Source organism: Lethenteron reissneri, chromosome 12 (assembly GCF_015708825.2).
Source record: "Lethenteron reissneri isolate LAM-NWPU_2019-01 chromosome 12, ASM1570882v1, whole genome shotgun sequence".
NCBI classification, from domain to species: Eukaryota; Metazoa; Chordata; class Hyperoartia; order Petromyzontiformes; family Petromyzontidae; genus Lethenteron; species Lethenteron reissneri.
This window is the reverse complement of record NC_083790.1, coordinates 11,914,745-11,936,937: the sequence shown is the minus strand read 5'-3', so window position 1 is coordinate 11,936,937 and position 22,193 is coordinate 11,914,745. Positions and strand designations below refer to the sequence as shown.

The 22,193-nt window shown below is 45.5% G+C and overlaps 1 protein-coding gene across 3 annotated transcripts in view; it reads left to right on the top strand.

Moving 5' to 3' along the window:
• The window catches only part of IKBKB (inhibitor of nuclear factor kappa B kinase subunit beta), an 81,934-nt gene that overhangs the window by 57,344 nt on the left and 2,397 nt on the right, over positions 1-22,193 (top strand). For all 3 annotated transcript variants that reach the window (XM_061550727.1, XM_061550726.1, XM_061550728.1), the window contains exons 18-21: positions 1,354-1,453; positions 1,924-2,071; positions 15,762-15,985; positions 20,309-20,408. In XM_061550727.1, the coding sequence (XP_061406711.1) occupies positions 1,354-1,453; positions 1,924-2,071; positions 15,762-15,985; positions 20,309-20,408 (572 nt within the window). The remainder of the gene's footprint in view (positions 1-1,353; positions 1,454-1,923; positions 2,072-15,761; positions 15,986-20,308; positions 20,409-22,193) is intronic.

The window sequence follows — 22,193 nt, the reverse complement described above, 5'->3', positions numbered from 1 at the left end:
GTTTATGGGCCTTTTTTTACACTTTTGTACCCCAATGTATTTTAACACAATTCTGGCAACTGCCTGATGACACCAGTTGCAGTTGTAAATGCAAAACGTCACTCATATGTTTTTTCTGCAATATTTTGCTGTCTTTTATTGGATTTTCTATTTGCACTTAGTCACATATTCACTTTTAGATGTTTTTTGTTCATGTTTTAGTTTTTTGTTTGTTGCGGTTGCACCCGATTTCAAGAGCCGAATGGCTCACAGGGCTATACCTAATAAATGAACTTGAAATAGGGTGCTCTCCAGCACACCGTTGTGCTGAAGCTATGTTCACGAGCTAATGTCGAAGTCTGCGCGAGAGGGCTTAAGGAGAACGGTCGTGCAGTTTTGCTATTTCTCCATTGAAGGAGCACAGACTGCAGCAGTTTACTGATCATATCTGCATTTAAATTAACGACATCCATTTCGGCTCCTTGATATTCATTTTGTTTAAGGTGACAGGTAAGCATGTAAACAGGCATCCTACTATTTTTTGGCGGTGTCAGGTGGAGGAGGGTATACAACACAAATTTAACTGGCCATCTGACCAAAAAATCTATTACGAATTGACCCAATGTATGATTTTGGTCACGTTTACATCGTGAATGGGACACGATCCTGGTACTCGCGTGCCACATGTTTTTCCCCCAGGCCTTGCTGCTAGATGGCATATATATCATGTGATCAAAGATCTTGGCACTGTTGCACAACTACACATTAGAAGAGCACCACACCATAAATCATATGCCTCATTCATTATTAAGTGTTGACTGAAATCGCACAGACATAAGTTACAGTAATAACCAAAGTCTCCTTATTAAAACAACTGCATAAGACTAAATTTATCAGCTGTATCAGTTGAATTAAATTGGTCTAAAGCGAGCTATTTCTCTTGCACTTAAATTTAGGCTATAGCAGCAGGTTCTCCTTACAATTAAATTGTTGAGTTCTAATCTTGGGTCTTTGGCTGCAGCACAGCGGGAGGTATGGAACTCGCAACGATCGCCCTTACCCCATCGTTACCCCATCGTTACCCCATCGTTGAGAGCGCCTTGTGTATAACGCGCGTGACCTTTTGTGTCCCGACGTTGATTCCTGGCCATGCTACACCATTGACAATTGATGGCTGAGACTTGCCTGGGTTTCCAGTGCCTCGGCTCGGCTTCAAACGTTCGTAAGGAGCAAGCATGTCAATGTCAGCACTCTGCAGTGCGGTGTAACTGACATCCCCTCACCATGTGCCGTGCCGACCTTAATGGGTGCTCAGCAGTTGGCTGTGCAGTCGGTCAGGCTGATATACTCGGGCATCTGTGCATTGTTTTGCAGACCAACGTGTGTATGGAGACAGCGTGGAGATGGTGAAGCTGATAATACATGCCGTGCAGAACTTGGAGAAACTCATGAAGGAGCTCTGCCTCTTCCTAGGGTACGCTTGTGTCTGTGTATGTGTGTGCGTCAGGGACAACAGGATTGGGAGAGTGGGAGTGTAGTGGTTAGCGCGCTGCGCTACAAACTCGGCAACCCGAGTTCGATTCTCGCTCACGGCCAACACCAGTGACGATTATCTGAACCGATCATGGGCCTTCCCTAGGTCGACTCGGCCTCAAATGGGTAGCTGGTGTGCTGTGTATACGTCACCAGTGGGGAGACAAAGGCGGCCAGTTGTGGTGCTGGCCACACACCCCCTCGTGCGCTGTAATGGCCTTCATAAGTGCTCACTTAACGGCACTTGCCCCAAACAGTCTGTTAAGGCTATACGGGGGATCTTTGTCTTTTGTCACTGAAAGTGAGATCGTGATTTTTGTTGTACGTGTGATCACAGTCAGACGAGCGTGCGTATTGCGTGCCTTTAACCGTGGGGGGTTTGATTTGTTTTGCTTGTGCGTGCGATCACAGTAAGATGGTGGTTTGTAAAAATGAGATCAGCTCGCTGATGCCACGCCTGGAGGAGTCTGTGGAGTGCATGAAGGAGGCGGACCGCGCCCTCACACGCATGCAGGACAAGCGGCAGAAGGACATCTGGTCGCTGCTCAAGTTCGCCATGGTGGGTGTGACTTGCACGATCAAACCCCCCTCCTTGTGCATTCTGTTGTCATAGCAGAGGGCCCCCCCCCCCCCGATCACCACGAGTTCAAATCCTCGCTAAGATCAACCTGATCCCATCGTCGTCGCTTTTGGTGCCATCGCTTCACGGTGGGTACAGTGAGAGCCCCACCTGGTGAGACTGCACCACCTCGCAGGAAGTCGCCCACAGTGGGTTGTTCTGTAAACCGGTGCCCGTCATAGAACCTTGGGAATTTCGCTGTTGGTGCTGGACCAACGATTTAAATCAAGTGTCACCCAGCCTCCTTTTAAGCATGGGCACACCGAGTATGTGCGTACGCATCCACCACGATGTATCGACACGTTGATTCTTTTAAGTGCAGTATGTTCTTTTAATATATTTAATTTGCCATCATATAAGGTTTCCCTGTGAAGCAATGTGGGCCAGTTGTATAAGCCATCCATCACGTTGATAGAGGCACTGTAGTATGATATTCCGTATCCTGTGGGTGTGTGGAGAACGGGTGAGGAGCGGTGGTGCAACGTTTAGTGCGCTGCACTACGAACCCAGCGACCCGACTTCCAATTCCCGCTAATGGCCAACACCAATGAATCGGTCCTGGGCCTCCCCTACGTCTAACAGAGCTGGGAGATTCACCTGCAGGAATCCCGATTCTTTCTATGGGTGATTGCCATGTAAAAAATCGACATTCAATTTAATGAGAGATTCCAACAGTGATCCTGCCGTGGTAAGATTGGTGCAATAGATTGGGAATCTATTGCGATTCTTTTTCGAATTTATGTTGGCTAGTCTAAGCAGGTTGCTGAATCCAGCCGGCCACTATGGCCAATTTGGCCAATTGGAACATGCTAATGTCACTGCCACTTACTTGTACCTCCGATTAGCGCAGTTGGCTACATACGGTGTTTGCTGTACTGTATGTGCGGGTAGCCATGGTGGAATGATGAGTGCATTGCACTGCGATGCTGGCGATCTGGGTTCCATTCCTAGCAGGGTTGTTAAAATCGGAAGTTTTGGCATTACCGGTAAATGAATTGTTTAAACCGGTTATCGGTTTCCTGTGCAGATATAAATGTCGAGCAAGAAGTACAAATGTTCGCCTTTTAATCTGAGAAACAAGGGGGCGTTACCGCCGTGGTGAGCTGGTCAGCACGCAGAGGTTGCTGGTTCTACTCCATCTTCTGGAGCGGCAGTTGCAACATTGGTGCAAGTATCTGTACTCTCCCTGCCTCCTTCCAGCCAGCGGTAAAAATGGGTAGACGAGAGTTCGTCGTACGGCAGGTCGCCTCCCGCAGGGTGGAAAAGAGCTTCATAGCTCATTGGATTCTTCCAGTATAAATATTCTGATAAAATGTTTCTTTTTATTTTATTGCCCTGACATGACAAGCAATCTAATTGTGCTCGTGATAAGTTATTACTTGCAGTTTTTTAAACATGATGAACACAGGTGCATTTATACTAATGATTAATTTGACACTATGTAGTAAAAGACACTAACAAGTTAATTAAAAAAAAATTCTGGTTTCTGAGAGGAAATTCATAAAGAACGTTTTCCTCTTAGTGGCAGAAAATAATAAATTAAAACGTTGCAGTGTTTAGAAAATTGCACGTATTTATTGTGCAAATCCACCGATGTGTCTGCTGCTGTACAAATAAAGCATGCAAGTGTAGAGACGGTGCGTGTGAAATATCCATAGAATTCCTAGGACAATCATTAATCAAATATGAGAATCCAGGAAACACCCTGCACTGATCATATAACTCGTTATGCACGCGGGCGCCAATATCGGCCAATCCGAGGGCTCGTAAGTGGGGCTGAGCCATGCCCTCAGCCAATCGGCGATGCCCATTTATGGGTGTTTAGACCTCGACTGGCTTTGTTTACATTACACTTTCTGTTTTGGCAGTAGAAACAGCTCTCTTGCAGACTCATGCCATTAGCGGTCGTCTTGGAACGGATTAAAAAGTTAACCAAGAGACTATTGTATATGTTTCCTTGGGATGTTGAAGTCTGAAAGTGAGGAGTCTAGCAACATTGATAAACTTTTAGATTTGGAATCCCTGAGTGGTGATGGCAGCTTAACATTCAGCTGTACCTGCATTTAATGCAATAGCTCGTGGGAAGTGAATCATAAATAATTCAAACTGAACCTTTTCCCGCCATTAACACATTAAATAATAAACCTGAAACACTCAATGAATAGACCGCGTCAGGTTTAGCCGTGGTCTCGCACCCCTCCGCACTTTGCTACGTGGAGTCCGAGGATAGATGGGAGTAAACTCTAAAGGACTCTTTTGCCTAAAACGACCTCACATTGTCAACATTTATTGGTATTGTGGAAATTAGTCTGGGCATGCCATATTCCAGGAAGCGATGAGCATGAGTGGAAAGAAGGCAACTCGCGCCTGTGTTTCTACGCCTGCTTGCGCGTGTGTACGCGTGGTATGATGGGAAACACTGGTGACGATTATCTGAACCGGTCCTGCGCCCCCCTTAGGTCGAATCGGCCTCAGATGAGTACCTGGTGCGGTGTGTAGACATTGCCACTAGGGAGACAAAGGTGGATAGGCGTGGTGTTGTCCGTATCGGCCTTCATAGGTGCTCGCTAACAGCACTTACCCTAACAGTCTTTGAGGCTATACGGTGGGTCCTTGGTATGATATAGAGAAAGATAACATACATTGTATGCATTAGGCATGCAGTGAGATATTGATTAATCACTTTTGTATACTCATTCCATGCAAACAATTGAGTAAGACTACATTACTCTTTTTTATGATTAATGCTAAATATATGCCAGTATTACGTTTAATCCAATGAGGTGCAAAAATAAGATTTAAATCGGACAGGAGATCGGAAACACATGAAATAAGAAAAAAATGTAACATTCTAATCATGACCCCAAATTGTGATGAAATGGGTGTGAACCGTTCACTTTCCTGGTTTTTGCCAATCCCATGCGTCCATGTGTTTGATGCTGGGCCTCTCTGGATTGTTTTTCTTTCCCCGTGTGAGGTGATGACCTAAGAGAGGGTCTCTCTTAGGTCATCACCTCACGCAATTTTTGTTTTCTTTATCCATATTGGGGAAGTGAAGGTGTGGTGCCCGACCGCACCATATCATGTGCCATGCTGACTATAAGAGGTACTTTGTCAACAGAACTTTTCCCTTAAGTCTATTCTTGGCCGAGAAGGGGGGGGGGGGGCTGTTTGTTCACGTTTAGTTTTTGTATCCGTGTGTTTGAGAGCTTCGGTGTGCGAGCACGCACGCACACGCGTGCGTGTCCCATCTTGGGCAAACGTTTACGGCCGAGGGAAAATAATGCCGCACTGTCGTCAATTAACGCACCGCTGAGTAAGCAGCGTGCAAGTGTGGTGGCTCAAGGGCCTTCATCAAGCATTTATGCATTCAAATAAGCTGGTTAAGCCACTCCAGCTATGGCTTAATTTCCACAGACGGATAGATGGACGTCGTGTGAGAGCAAGAAAAGTCGATACGTGTTCTTGATGTGTCGTCTTCGGTGCGAGCGGCATTTCGCGAATGAGTGCGTAATGGTGTTTGAAGAAGTTTGCTCAAGTGCTGGCATTTCTTCATGCACAGCACTCTCTTAAAGTGCATGGATGCGTGTGTGTGTCGGTGGGGAGCGGTTGTGTAGCGGTTAGAGCTCTGCGCTATGAACCTGGCCACCCGAGTTCAATTCCCACTCATGAACAACAACAGTGAGGATTATCTGAACTGGTCATTGGCCTCCCCTTGGTCGACTCAGCCTTAAATGAGTACCTAATGTGGTTTATAAACATTGCCACTAGGGAGACAAAGGTGGTCAGGTGTGGTACTGGCCACCCACTCCCTTGTGTACCGTTCCGGCCTTCATAAGTGCTCGCTAACAGCACTTGCCCCAACAGTCTGTTGCAGGCTATACGGGAGATCTTGGTCTTTCTCATTGACCTGGAAAGTTTTATTCCACCAGGTGGTTAGCCGCTAGCCTCCCACCGTGCAGTTCCCACTTTGATGGGTTCTCACAATCGGAGAACTTGCCCTCATAATGTTGATATGGTTGTCAGTACTGCTATACTCTTCTGTGACATGGGTTCATCAACTGGCGATGAAGATCTTGTGGCAGTCTGTATCCAAACATTATCTTGGCTTTTGTTTGTTATCTCACGCGAATATGTCGAGTTGTGAGCGCTACATAGCTACCAATAAAAGTACGGTTTTGAAGTTAGCCAGTAGTTACACCTCCATCAAATGTTGTGCTTTACCAAATGGTCACTTACAGTATCTTTACAATACTCTGGAATATGTAAAAAAAACCTAATTGACTTTCAGAATTAATTTCAAGAGCTGTCTGGCATTGGGGTGTTTGGTTGTTTACATTGTTGAGTTACTTTGACTTCGTGTGGGATGAAACTGGAGTACTTGAGAGAGCACATGCGTATGTGGAGGGTAATACTGAAAGCTTTGCTACATACGCCGACTTAAGATTGAATTGCCGTACTGCCATTCTCCTGGCCACCTTTACAGGCCATGCCTCTTACACCTGATATGTCCAGGTAGATCTTCCATCCCAGTTATAACCAGGCTCAACAACTGCTTAGCTTCTAAGATCCGAGGAGATCCGGTACGTTCAGTGAGATTTGATTGTCGTAAAAGAGGTCATCATGATGTCAACTCATGGGTTCCATCAAGTATGTTTTGGTGGCCTGAGTCTGCTGTCTTGTGCAAGACACTGTATACCGTGCAACACGTCTTAAATTGTTGTGTTGATTGGGAGCCCTCTTCTTTAATAGAGTGATTGCGAGCCAAGAGAAGTATGCACGTCAGCTGGCCCAGCTGAGGAAGTGGTCTCGAGCAGTGGTTCTCAAACATGTTTTGACTTCTGTTACCTCTTTCTGAATTTTGTTTCACACCGAGTAATACCCCCTTTGCCTGCCCCAAAGTGGTTCTTGGGAAATAAATGTACCACTAATCAACATCAACATTTTAAACAATTGTCAATTTGTGAGGTATCCTAACGAACTAGTAACTGCAAGCAAATAAAAAGAAAATTCAATGGACGCTCTGCACGCATGACGTAATCTGTTCGCGCTCGCTGGTTACTCTTGTAAACCACAATGTTTACGATCACTGAGTTTATAAAGGTGTTTTATGTCGCTCCAGGTTACCACGTGGATTTACACGTTATACTAGTTATATTATATTGCAGATTCATACATGAGAATAGGTTTTCCCCTTTTTTCTGGCAACAAAACAGGTGTTAAGATGTTAAAACACCAAACTGAAACCTTTTACAAGGAATCATGTCTGCATTAACCACAATACTTGTGGTCAGAATGCAAACAAAAAACATACTCTAATGCATATATTATCAGAGTATGTTTTTTGTTTGCATTCTGACCACAATGATTCCTTGTAAAAGGTTTCAGTTTGGTGTTTTAACATCTGAACACCTGTATTGTTGCCAGAAAAAGGGGAAAACCTATTCTCATATTTTGGTACTGGCAAAGGAGGTCCCATGATGTAGATTCTCACATGATTGTTCACCAATGACTCTCATGTATGAACATTTTTCACACATTCAGAAATCACCTCAAGGAACCCCCTTGGGACATTGCCACGTACCCCCCGGGGTCTGCCTACCCCCGATTGAGAACCACTGCTCGAGAGGCTGGAACTTGTTCCATTCATGGTGTGCTCCTTTTGCAACTCATAGGGCATTTGTCTCATGTTCCTGTGGTTATACATCCTGTTTTATTTAATAATTCATATTGTCAAATCCTGTGCTTGGCACCCTTTTGAACCTAAATAATTCACCTTTGAAATAGAAATTGCCATTGTAATTACTTGGGAGACTTGTACAGAACAATGTTTATTTAGTGCTGTGTAAAAAAGAAGTTTTAAACAGGGGTAAATTACTTGGTATAGTATTTGGACTAAACTTGGAACATCTTCCACAATATTCAGTGTGATTGACAATGACATATTGAAACCATACGGAGCTTTTTTGTCCATTATTTGAGCTGTATAGTGAAATAGAGGCAGATTAAGGCCTTGCAATAGGCGACTATTTGGTGCTTCAACATCTTAACACCTCCTGTATTATTTCTGGAAAGGGCACAAACTGAAACGTTGTTCAAGAATAGTGGAGAAATTCGTGTTTGGATACATTAAGCGAGAGAAGAGGAACACATGCATTAGGAAACATCCGTAAGAGTTAAGATTTCATTCAAACACCTAAATGGGCTTTGGGTGGGAGGGATGATGGTCAGGAATAGTGAGGGAGTGGCTGCCAAGGGATGGAATGCAACCAAGAAGACATTCGCCGAGGAGATGAAGCGATGAGATGATCTCGTGTGCTGGTGCGAGGCAGATTATGACATTGAGGGAGTGTTGAGTGTTAGCGGTGCTTTTGGGAGGCCTTCACCCAGCAGTAGATGGCTCTCGGATGATGATGAGCTGTACGATGTTACCTTACTTTGGAGTTACATTAACTATACAATACAGTGTGCCTTTAAAGGTATCAGCAGTTTATTTTCAAAGAATTACATTTAGACGGCATTTTGAGTTTGGTTAAAGGAACTACACTTGATAACAGTGACTATTTAATCGTACGAGTCTCGTCCCCTGTAATCCTCCACGCGGCCGCCATGGCGACGCACGCTGCCATCGTGATTTCAGGGAGTCTCGGTATGCTGGGCAGCTTCTGGGCTGTGAACGCTTCAAATGCTTCTGTCGTGCGCTGTTCGAGATGGTTCGAGCTTTTCGGTAAATAGAAACGAGTAATAAAGAAAGGCGCGTGTTGGCAACATTGCAACGGGGAAGTTGAAACCTTAATAGTCGATCACATCTTTGTGGGACACCCAGGATGTGATTGCCCTTTGCTGAGTGTACATCATAGACATGCTGTATAAATAGGGTGTCTGGAAATGAATACTGTACACAAAAATAGAACATTGACTAGTTTTATTGTTATTTGAGATACTCACGTTTTAGTTTATTTAAATGTTGATAGTATTGATTCGATATTCTCGGATTCTTAATAAACGTCTACATGTGGTCCATCATTCATTATAATCAATATAATTTGGAGTTAAAACTGAGAAAAAAATCCATCACACATGTAAGGATGGATGATGACACAACAGCATTAACAATACGATGTTTAAGTTCTTCAAAGTCCCTTGGTTTGCTAGCGTAAGACTTTCCTTTTTACCAAACCCCAGAGATTAACATCTAATGATGTTAAGTCGGATGAACAGGGATGCGGATTTGTCATATCAGACAATGGGGTTACTCCTGAAACAGAAAGTACAAATCAATATTGATAACAAACTAAAACTTATAAATCCAATGCAAATATTTATATCAAATTTATGTCAGTGTCTCGAATAAAAGATAAAAACTATTCCGCTTTCTTTTTGTGTATATTCATTTGCGGACACCATTGTATATCCTCGAAGGCACAAATCGCTGGGACATCCTTTGATTTAATTTCTGAGCGTGGTGTAAGCAGCAAGCCGGCCAACTCTGAAAAAAATCATAATGGCAATGCGGCAAATAGGGTGATTAGAGTTGATTGAGATCAAGTCTCATCCATCTGAAGCAGATCTATTTTATTTTGAGGTTTATAGGTGACCGCATTAGTTGGTATTGCTTCTCTCCCGATGCGTTCAATGACGGGGTCGGCGTGCGGCTCTCTTCTCAGTCACATTGATTTTGCCCCGCCTCTCTGCGCATTGTCATTGCATCCAAGGACATAGAATGCTCTGCTTCGTTGGACGAGCTCATAAGCTGTTTCGTTAAATTAATGGAGAAAGGCATCCACGGTATCTATCCGATCTGGTCGATTGGCAAAACCCCTGCAGAGAATTACCAAGTCCGGCTGCTTCAGATCGAGCAAAGTATTTTGACTTCAGAAGCGTTTTTTTTTGTCCTTCACAAACGGTCCGTGGCCCTGATTCTAATGTCCATTTCTCACGCCGGGCCAGTCGCTGTCAGACGACCATTGTGGTATTCATTTCGTGACCCTCGTAAAGATGATGAGCAGAATCCAACCCCTGCTGGGATTTAAACTCGGGTCTTTATTTTGAGATTTCGTAGCAGGAATTATGCAGAAACAAGTTTGTTACCGTTTTAACAATGTACCAGCACATTGGAAACTTGATTTTCTTCATGCTATATAATTGTGCTGAATGATTAATAACGTGGATATAGATGTGGGTGCATGGTCCTGCCTCACCTTGTCTTATCTTGCTTCTCTCTCATATCTTACTCTGTCCCATCCCATTCTCTACACTCTACACTCCAAAACACTTCCATCCCTCCCTCGCCCTGCGCCCAGTCTCACTTCTGTTCCTTCTCCCTTGTTGCTCTCCTTCACTGGAACCAACTCCCACTACAGATAAAATAATCAGCTTCACTCGAACCTGTTCCTTCCTTAAGAGAAATGTGACGTCACATCAAAATGTGCAACTTAAAATAAATCTAGACAACACGTTCTACTGAATTAAATCGACTTTTTAATAAATGTTTTCTCCTACAACATCAGAGTGCAGCGCCACATTAAATACGCACTACAATGCCAATAGTTTAAAGCGATTTGAAGCATAGTTTTTTTTGGGGGGGTGCAGAGCTTTAAGACGTCATATTTGAGGGGGTGGTCTGACTTTTTGTGACGCCGTGTGACTAGGGGGGAGGGGGGGTCAAAAATCGTCCAAAATCGCGTGACGTCATTTATGGACGGCCCCTTACGTACAATGTTATAATAGTTGTAAAGCACCTTAGGAAAAGCACCTTAGGAAAAGTCGCTTTATAGATATTTTAAAGATAAGATACTATTTTATAAATATGGTGGGAGATTAATATTTAGACTGCTTTGTTTTTTTGGTTTCCGGGAGCTTTAGCTGACACAAGTGTGAACACGCGAGTATAACACTGTGAACTCGCAAACTTTGGGGGGCTACTTCCCAGTGTGATTGGATATATCACTCGGATATTAAAATGTAGGGCAATTGTGTAAATATGAGCAATGTGCTAAAAGGAGTTGAACGAGTTTTTCAATCCGTTACGGTAACATCCATTCATCATAGTTCACTGCAGCCACATCGTGTCTCGTCCGTTGCGTTTCATTTACAGCGCCTGGCTGAGAAGGTCTGGAATGGGCACTACCATTGAAATGCAACACAACGTCAAGTAATCCCCAATAAGAGAACATCAGATCCATTGAAAATAGTGACAATGTTCAGTAGTTCCACACTGATACCTCTGATCGATTGTAGCGCATCACGCTAATACATGGCACCGTGACGTTATAGACATGGCCTGCAACCCCTCCCTCCGCCTCCACAAATGCAAAACCTTTACGGTGCTCGTGCCGTTATCAGCATCAATAGGAAGATTTCTTTACACCAGCCGTCTCCCGGTTTCCACAAAATGAGTGGTCATTTGCGTGGTGTGGCGTGTAAGTGCGCGCCGACTGCACCGTACGTGTACGGCCGCGATGACAGCCTCGTGGGGAGTGATGGTTTTCGAAAGAACACTGTGCACGTGTGTGCGCTCAGTGCGTGCCGATGCTGAGTGATAGTGGGGTGGTGAGCGCTACGCCGTGCTACGAACCCGGCGACCCGAATTCAATTCCCGCTCACAGCCACCAACACCAGTGGCAAATATCTGAACCAGTCCTGAGCCTCCCCTAGGTCGACTCGGCCACAAATAAGTACTTGGTGCGGCATGTAAATATCCCCATTAGAGAGGCAAAAATGGCTTTCATAGGTGGTCGTAAAAAACAGCACTTTCCCCGAAAGTCTGTTCAGGCTATACAGGGGATCTTTGGTGCATGACGATGGTGAGTGCTCTGTCTTAATCACTTGATATGTGTGGATTTTCACAATCACAGTAATAGGTGGGTTAGAAAGTAAAACCGTTTACATTTCAGTGTTGTTCTCAGTATTTGTTTTGCTTTAATCAATTGATGTTTGGTGTGAACCATGTCATTTGAAGTGAGTTCCGTGAATCTTTTTCCCCATAGCTCGATCAGCAAAGGAATGCTCATTGCCTTTTAAATGTTATGAATATTTGTTTTTGCATTTCATTTTAAACAGATGGCAGTTGGAAGGTCTCATCATAAGCCATGCGTATAATTTAAATTATGTGGCGAGCTATTTTCATCATCTTTCATATTGCAATCAAACCTACGAAATTGCTTGTCATGTTAGCGGCATGTTCACGCCAACAACGTGTGCTTTCTGGCTGTGATGTACCCTGGATATGTCTGTCAGTGATCTATAAACAAATTCACAGGTTGTGTCCTGGATGTGATTAAACATGTTGCATCACCTTAGTCCTGGCCTTGCTTCACTGGCTTCCTATCCCCGAGCTTGGGGGCCACGGGGGTCCATGTCCTCAGCCTAGCACCCTCCTCCACCTCCCTATCTCTGCAACCTTCTCCACTGTCCCCCCCCCCCCCCCCCCCGCGTGCGTCTCAGCCACTGCCTCCGCTCCCGCCGCTGCCATGGGCCCTGGCTCCCTCCTCCTTGCGCCCAGCGGCCGCCGTGCGACGGTGCGTGGCTGCTCTTTTAGCCACCGGAACCCCCTGGAACTCCCTTCCTGCCTGGTCACCCCCCCCCCCTCGCTCACTCTGCTTTCAAGTCTCTCCTCAAAACTTTCCTCTTCAACCCCTCGTGCCTACGGGGGACCTCATTATTTGCATCCGTTAACCCCTTCCTTGCTCGTTTCCCTCCCGTTTCCTCGTTTGTAATCCCGTGCTCTTGAGAGATTTCTTCACGTGACGCATGTTGCACTTCTTTCTCGCCGCACGTAGCCAATCGTGCTAATCGGAGGTGCGGGGGAAAGACAACAAACTGAAACACAAAAAACTGTTCTAAAGAAATTATTGTTTAATCTACATTTGTGAATGTAAGTTGTAGTTGTCTTAATATGTAAAAGGTAAATTTGTGAATGTGTGTGTCTGTTCAAAATGTTTAGCATACTTCCTGACATGCAACAAACTTGAAATTTGGCATGTGGGTACTTTCCAGACTGTACACCATGCAAAAAGTATAAAAATAGACTTTTGTATTTTGGGGGGGTGGGGGGCGCAATAATGCATATATTTTGCACGGCAAGTGAGCTGTGACGTCACATCTGTCATGTCACCCACATGAGGAAGCGTCACGCAGTGTGCCTGCTGATGTCACGCATCCCCCCCCAACCCTCCACGAGTAAAGTGCCATACAAATGTGTTGCAGGTCTAAGGCGTTCTTCGCGTAGCATTCGTTTATTATTTGAGTCGTTTATTGCCGTACGCACCCTGAAAGTTGCGTGTGTTTTCAGCAAGCGCGTGTATGTGTACCTATGGACGCGCGCGCGTGTGTGTGGGGGGAGCAGTAGTGTAGTGGTTAGCACACTACGCTACGCTACGAACCCGGCGACCCGAGTTCGATTCCCGCTCACGGCCACCACCGGTGACGATTATTTGAACCGGTCCTGGGCCTCCCCTAGGTCGACTCAGCCTCAAACGAGTAACTCGTGTGGTGTGCGAACATCGCCACTGGGGGGACAAAGGCAGCTGGGCGTGGTGAATCCAAGTCCCGGGCGAAGCCAGGTAGTAAAGCTCGTTGTAGTATATAAGGTAGTCTATATGATACAGCGATGGAACACAAGTAGCACCGCCCAGAAAAGCAAGACGCCGCTCATCTACGATGTAAGTGGACATGAAACCGTTTCGATTTGGCTGCTCCTGAAACCTCCGTCTCACGAGAACAATGAGATCATCAGCGTTGGCAAACATGAGCCGCTTCCACCGAAGTAATAATTATATGTTAATACAGATCACTGTTGCAACGAGATGTGTAACGAGTCATCAGTTAACATTTATTTTGACACTTATTATACACGATAAGAACATATTGTTTACTATAAATGCAAATGATGCAGATGTTAAGCTCATGGAATGAACCATACGGGACAAGACAGAGCATATGAGATAGACACTGAACAAGACAATTCAAATAAAAAACTGATGTTTTTATTTGAATTGTGAGCCTGGGTCGTGATGCTTAATTGGTTTAGCTTGCGGGGCCAGGAGTGTGCAGGTTATTACATGCCGAGAGCTATCGATTATGAATGAATTAAATATGCATTGTTAACCTTTAGAAGGAGAGCGGGGTAGAGCGGGGCTAAGCTTGGAATGGTTGGTGGGGGCAAATGAAAAATATTGTCCATCTTTTGTCAATCCACCGCCACCGAGCGTCCGACAGTGAATGACGTTGCTTATTTAAAATGAGACGATGTAGACTCATTGAATTAGTCTACAAGTTTTTCATAAGGAAAACTCACCTGATTTGATTGTGTGTGTGTGTGTGTGCTTTAACGGCGTGATAAAAAAATTCTCATTTTCCCCCGTAGCGATAAATGCCCCTCCTTGGTCAGTGGAATAATCGAAAAAGGGGAAATTGTTTGGATCCAAAATAAAACTTTTTTATTTTTTGCCTGAAACCGACCTCAGAGGTGGTTTTAATGACAGCTTCACACGCAGCTGTGCCTGTATTTTGATGTGGACATTGTGCAACGAATGGATTTTGCGAGGCTCTGCTTTAAAACCAATTGTGGATTTTAAGTGAGAGCTCCTCCGTTAAATCGGGAATCGTTTGGCGGCAGCGGTGCAGTAGGCTGTCTGTTTAACTCTTTAACATCCCGATCAAAGAAGAGGGAGACGAGCTTAAACATTTCCTCTTGCGGCAACCAGTCGGCAAAGCCTCGCATCGTGTGTGGCAGGAGGTGGGGCCCCCCTTTAAAATGAAAACGCACACAGACAGTGACGACAGATGGAGATCTACAGATGTAAATCTGTACTCTGGTCGTTTCGATAACACTCTCTTTTTTTACACGACACGATTTTTAAAGAGCAGGTTACCAGAGGTCCCTGGTAGTTTTCAGAACGGGGAAAGTATAAAACCATATTCAAAAGCAAATGTGCACAAGTCTGAATTTAATCAATCGCGTTAACTATTACTTACTCTCGAGTCAAAGACGTGGCCCGATCGGCAGCACGTCTGCCACTTGTTTGCCACAGAGGTTCTCGGTTTGAAGCCCGCGGCCGCCCTGGTTAATGCAGCCGGGGTGTTAACAATAAAGGTACTGTTTGATGCACGTTAGATGTTATAGATGTTGTACACGCTGTTAGAAAAAGAGGAGGTCATTGTGTGCTGGCTTCGTGGTCCAAATTTGCCGGATTTTAAAGGAAAAAACACAACAGACTCGTTTTGGAAATTACATAGCAACCGTCACCCACAACTCCTTTTCGGGGTTCTCCTGAAAAGGTTTCTCCTGAAAAGGAGTCTTGGGACTCGGTGAGGCTTTCCTGGGTAATTTTTTTTTTACAAAAATACATATTGATGGCACTGCTTAAATGGTGTCAATTCGACATTCTTACGGCACAGACTAGTTTATCAATAAAACATCCACTGTTGACTGTGACTCCCGGCAGTGATTTGGACTAACTTACTTTTCCTTGGTGAGTCGGACACTCTGACCACATGCTCCGTGGCTGGATTATTGTTCCGAGCACCACGTTTGGGAAGGACGTGGATGCCGATGAGGATGACTACGAGCGGCTGCTGTGCCCCCTTGCTGACACCCCCCCACCGCCCCCTCCGCCCCCTCCTCCAGGCTAAGAGCAAGCAGTCTCCTATGAGCGCCAGCCCGGACTCAGGCTCCCTGGGACAGGTGCCCCTGTGGCCATCTTCGCCGCCCGGCGCCAGCACAACCTCCGCTTCCTCCAGCTCCGCTAACGTCAACGGCGTCGCCAGCGCTGCTGCCGCGGTGGCTCCCTCCGGCCCCACCCCCGGCCCCACCACCCCCAACTCCTTGCACTCCATGGCTGCCGAGCGATGGTAACGTTGCCGAGCCGTGCACATGCACGCGTGCGTTCTTTCACCCGTTGTAGCCCAGACGGATCCGTTGGGGGGGAAAGTGCAGTTGGCGAGCGCCTATTAAGACCGTCGAGTTAGATTCCTCGGACGTGTAATGAGAAGACAAGAGACTGAATGTAAATGTTTTGACCGGTGGAAAATTGTGGTGCAAGAAGCCGGGAAGGACAGAGAGTTAGGCACTTAATACATTTAAACAATGGGATGAGCATCTCATTCAAAAGTTCTTGAGTAACATTATGGGCAGAGGTATATGGAAGAAGGCCATGATTGCCATCGTCTAAGAAAGGACGTGGCAAATAGACTGTGGGCGAGGTGGTGTCCAGCACCACGCCGGACCACCTTTATCTCCCCAGCGGTGACATTTTCACACCTCACCCAGGTATTCAATTTGGGCGACCTAGGATGGGGTTCAAGTATTCTCCGCTGATGTTTTCCACGAGCAAGAATAAAGGTCGCCGTGCTCGTAGTGCAGTGCCCTCATAGGATCATAATCTTTATTTAGACTGGAGAAATGTGATGAGATAGGAAGCTCTTATTCACCGATGTTCCAGTAGGGGTGGGTCAAAAAGTTGCAACAACGAACAATACAAAAAAATACCAGAGGAGGGCAAAATAGAGAAAAGGGAAAGCAAGTCACCAAATAAAACTTTAACAAAAAACAAAAATTAAATACATGAGTCGGATTTTTCAACGCTAAATGCAAGCTTGGGCAAAGCAGCAAAACAACGACAAAAACAGTCCCAGACCACACCGAGACAGCATACAATACCTCAATAAAATGGCACATTTAAATGTAACTATCTATACACGGGTAAGGTTCAAAGTTACAAATCACAGTGGCAAATGTGGAACCTTCCACCATCCTACACCGGGTTCCCAATGACACTGATTTGTTCAGGTCATTAGTTTGTGATAGTAGATTTTTCATCTTGTGGTAGGAAATACTATTGTTCCAAAACGTTGGTGCTGCAATGGCATGGGCTTTGTCACCTATTCCATTGTTGTAGGGGTATTTAAAAGGCAATTAGGTTCCTTGGGTTTAACAATTGGGATGATGAATAAGCTAAGTATAGTGAAGATTTGCCAATAAGGATTTTATGGATGAACAGGGCCCAGTGTAGATGTATTCTTGCATCAAGTGATGTGACATTGGATTTGAAGCAGAGGTCATAATGGTGGGTCCTGTTTGATACATCCAGTGCACTACCGCTCCCCAGACATGTGTGCACACACACACACATTCACCTGTAAGAGGCTGGGTTGCCTCAGCAGCTAAAACACCACAAAGATACCTGAACTAGCACTACCAATGGTCTGGTGTTCGGCACCCACCCGAGATAGAAAGACAAAGGCACCTTACAAAACAAACATCGGCCGCACACACACTCCAACATTCTCATCAAGGAGCATAAACCATCACACGAACTCCGGTCATCCTCGCCGTGGCTTTTGACTTGCCAGCGAACAAAGATGGTCACTGCATTGGAGCGGAGCTATGCACTTTTAAATCTACATTGAAAACTATTTTATTTAGAACTTATTTTTGTGTTTAGTTTGTTGTCCTTCCCCCAAACCTCTAATTATCGTGGTTGGCTACGTACAGTGCGAAAGAAGTTCAACACCTTTCCCCACACATTGGTGCCCATTTATGTATCTGTAACAGAATCTGCAAACGGCGGGTGTACTGCCATGCCATGCACGCGCCAGCCCATACCGACAAGTATGCGCGCACACGTGTGTGCACGCAGACACGTGCGTGCACACACGTGCACGCTGACACTGCCGAGCTGTGAGAGTGGCGCCGCCGGGGCCTCACGCTGGCGAGTGAGTCGCGGTCGTGTTGCTGCCCGTGGGTCGTGGCGACCTGCCTCGTGGGACCCTGAGCTCGTCTCGTTGCCATGGCAGCAAGCTTTCAGGCACCCATTGCAAATGCTTCAAAAAAAATGTTAACACTTCTGACAATTTTGCAACAATACCACGAGAAATGTGCCTCCGGGCTCTGGAGACCACCTTGAGAAGATTCCAGGCACGTGTTGACAATGATGGTGCACAAGTGGAGACTTTGACTTTTTAAATCTATTAACATACATTTGTTATCATGTTACAGTCTATTATCCATTCCTTTTCCATTAAAAACGATAGTCCCATTTAAGTGTTGACTTTTTTTGAAGCACCCTGTATTAATTTGAGGACAAATAGTAGTTTCTTGGATTCTGTAATTTTTCATGTATTTTCACGAATCACGATCTGCACAAACACACTGCTTACAGATTGCACGTAGCTATTGAGCCACCTGTTGTGTGTGGGCTTTCTCTCGACACTCGCATTTCCACCTGAATCCCTCAGTGAGGATCTCCTAGATTAATAAAAATGTGTTATTATTTGTTTTCTCTCTGCAAATTATATTCTAAATCTGCTGTCGACGTCACATTATGGAACCATCCAACACTGGGTTCCCAATGACACTGATTTTTTCAGGTCATTAGCGTGACCGAACCAAAATAATTAAATCATGAATCATAAAATTGTCTGCGAAAAACGTGAGTGTTATGATATTAAACGGTCCAATGCCATCGTATCTAAACGACAAAAATACCATGCTGAAATAATATCTGCTTTATGACAGGCCACGTGACCTTAGCCAACCAATCGGAGCACTGGTGGGTGTGTAAAAAACAAGTAGAATACATCAAAAAGTGGTTTGAACACAGCTGCGTGTTGAGAGCCATATGCCACGTTATTTTTACAAAATGTCAACATTATTTTTGGGAAATGTGCTGTCACGAGCTCAAGCTTCGAAGTTGGGGGGGTGTATACCACTCTACTGAGCTCAGCACCGACGTGCACACGCGTAGCACTTTTCATAAAGAAGCAGTCACAGCTCAGTTGGTGCTAATTGAATTGTATAATCCACATTGAAGGCACACAACCGTCCTCGTTGAGCCTGCAACCTGGAGTGGCTCGCCATTGAGACGCTCCCTTTCCTTCAGTTGGTACTGCGCCACTCGCAGATTTGCGTTGCCGATTAGGCAGAGGCCGCAATCCGAATGGGCATCCTCCCCCCCCCCCCCCCCTCTAATGCATGTGTTGCCGCAGATATTTTTGCGTTTGCAAGCGATGTGCGATTCGTTAAGATTGCAGCCTGCTGGGTTTCATCCAAGCACGCTTTCACGGGTGTTTGTGAAAATCAATGCACCCAACCTTTTATTGGCTGATGTTTTTTTTCTTCTCATGCCTCCATAAGTAACGCATTAGCAGATGGAGAGACGGTCAACTTTTCAATGAATGGTGCAATCAGAACGGTATTGTGAGAGCCACGTGACAACGTGCCAGGGTGCAACTTTTTTGTGATCGAGCCACTTTCACATCCCAGTTGTGCTATTATCAGGTGATGTGGTGTCACGCCAGTGGCATCATTTACGCAACAGGGAGCAGAGCGCCAATCTTGACCGGGAGCAATCCCCAGAGGATGCGGGATGGCACAGAGCTTACCTGTGGTGCACGCCGATGGCTGTCTTTCACCACGCAATCCCCTGCTTTTAACTTCAAGTGTGGTTTCGCCTTGTCTGACCATCAGCTCATTTTAATGCCTGGCAATCAGCAAAGTCACATTACCTCAGTTGAACACGTAGGCTTTCGCGACCAATATTATCCATAATACTCACATTACCTCCTTTGATGTGCTACTTACACGGGTTGTCGCGGTTGTGATTTGTAAGTCTCTAGATTTGTTTTCGGGCTGCACCGCATGTTCATTCCGACCTCCTTGTGTGTTCCTCGTGTCCTGATGTCCAACATTTCACTCCCAATTTGCTGGAAGCTTCTTGAGGAACTGAAGACGGTCCCAGCACGTGGAGTGAAACATCAGACATCTTGCAGAACAACACGCGGTGCAACCCAAAAGTGCATCGAAGAACCTTTCAAATGAACCATACGTTCATGGCGGTGTAGTTGTACAGCCCTTAGGGACCTGATCTCAGTGGTGCCGCAATTTGCTTCATGAAGCAAGAATTAGACCTCTGTTCCTTCCCAGCAAGCTCACTGGTTCCACGTTCGAAAAGCAGAGGCCGAAAACGCTTCACCAATATTGTAAATAAACAACGCACTACCACTACAAAATAAAAAAATACGTGAAGCAACGTTAGGGACGAATTGACTTAACAGTAGAGTCGTCCAACGTGAGAAAAAACAATGACAGCCCTGTGCATTTTTTGTGCATTTCTCGACACGTGTTGTGATCGTCTCCTGAGCAGTGCATGTGTGCTCGTGTGTACGTCCCAACAGTGAGGCGTCTCTGATGTTGATCGCTGAGGGCCACAGCCAGATGAGCCGCTGCGTCGATGTCATCCAGGAGACTCTGCGTGAGCAGAAGCTGGACCTCAAGGTGAGGAGAAGTGCCCGTTCACGGCCAAGGGACTTGTGCTGCACAGAGGCCGACTTTCATAACATTTGCTGAGCATGGGCGCAAATGCCCAAACATGCAAAAGGGCCAGCAACAAATGGCGCTGTTGAAGGTTTAATAGATGGGAGTTAATGCGTTTCTTTCGTGAGCAAAGTTGTAAACATTTCGGAACGAGGCGATTGGAGGGAATTCCAAAGGGGAGCAGTGCTAGGAAAGAATCAGAAGTGTTATAACCTGCAGTGTGGTGGTTTAACACAGTATGAATAAGCATACCTGTCAACCCCTTATCAGTGCCTACCTTATTACGGACCAATTCAGTCTGTATTGGTCACCCCGTGTCCCTAATAAATCTCAACGTTCATCCTACGAAGTCCCATCACAAGGGAGAAACACAAACAAATATACACATTTTTTGCCCGTATTGAAACGGCTGTACGCCATATGGACCTGAAAACTCAATTTCCCTGTACAATAATACGGGTAACCCGTATAGGCTGACAGATAAGAATAAGTGTTATCGCCTGCAGTGTGGTGGTTGAGTACAGTATGGATAAGACAAAACAGTCAATCTAGTACAACCTAGTTCTTAATATTTGATTTATGCAGTTGGGTAGCTCGTAGGGCTAATGTTTAATTAGCAGTGACCCAGTACCACTGAGATCCTCTACGCATAAGAATTGCTTAGAGAATGTGGCAAGTCCCAGTAACGGTCTATGGAGACATTGGCCCTCACCATACAAATGTTGGAATTTTAGCCACACAACTGAACAATGTCCCATGACCAGGGAGGAACATGGATTTTTTTTAGGAGATTATTTGATATCATGTATATACATATAATGTGCATTGTTAGATATTGAAGCAATTGTTGTCGGGCAGATGAAGCAAAGTCTGCTAGAAAAATAATCTAATGTCTAATTCCATCAGACCCCACATGGGGGCACGATGACATTGTGGCGACAACAGACATTGTGTGGCAGCATGGTTAAATAAACAGCTCTATACTGGTCTTGTGTCAATTTGGAAATCAGCTTTCATGAAGTCCAAAGCTGAGGAGGCATTGGGGGTGTGCGTTGAGTCCCTCAGATGCCTGCGACTATGAGGGATGCTAAACCTCGCATAGAGATCTGAGACTGAACTGGACTTGCGACCGTGGTTATTTTAAGAAACGAAGGTACCGTGGAGTGTAAAGTTAAACCGCCGCAGTCTCTCGCCTTCAGTATCTTGCTCTATGCATGCAAGATACGAACGACGAGGAAATTGGACATTGAAGCCGCAGGCGCTTGCTCCGCGTTAGCTTTACCTCGTATGTGACTAACGAGGCCATCGCCAGAATTTACAGCGTGACCAGAATGTGACGCCTGATATCGGCACGATGATTGGACGGAGGAAACTTGAGTTCGTGGGGCATGTTGCTCAGGTGAGCGATGAAGCTTTGCTTAGGCAGGTTCTGCTGGGACTGCCGCTAGGTGTTGCTAGGGCAGTGGGGGCCTTTGGCCGGTATGTAACTGCGAGCGGTTTGTAACTGAGTGGTGAGTAACTGTGAGTGGTTTGATGATGTGGCCGACTGGGTGATAAGTGGCATGTCGCGATTCTGAAGGCGGTGTGAAGACCAAGAAACGTGGAGAAAGATTTGCTGGTCGATGATTTCTTTGTGGTGTGTTCACAGTTATTGTGATTCGTTGATGCTTTCAACACTTTGAGAAGCAGACTTAGAGGGTATTGTTTCATATATTTGTGTAGCCCGCAGTCTTTCTTTCCAGCTGA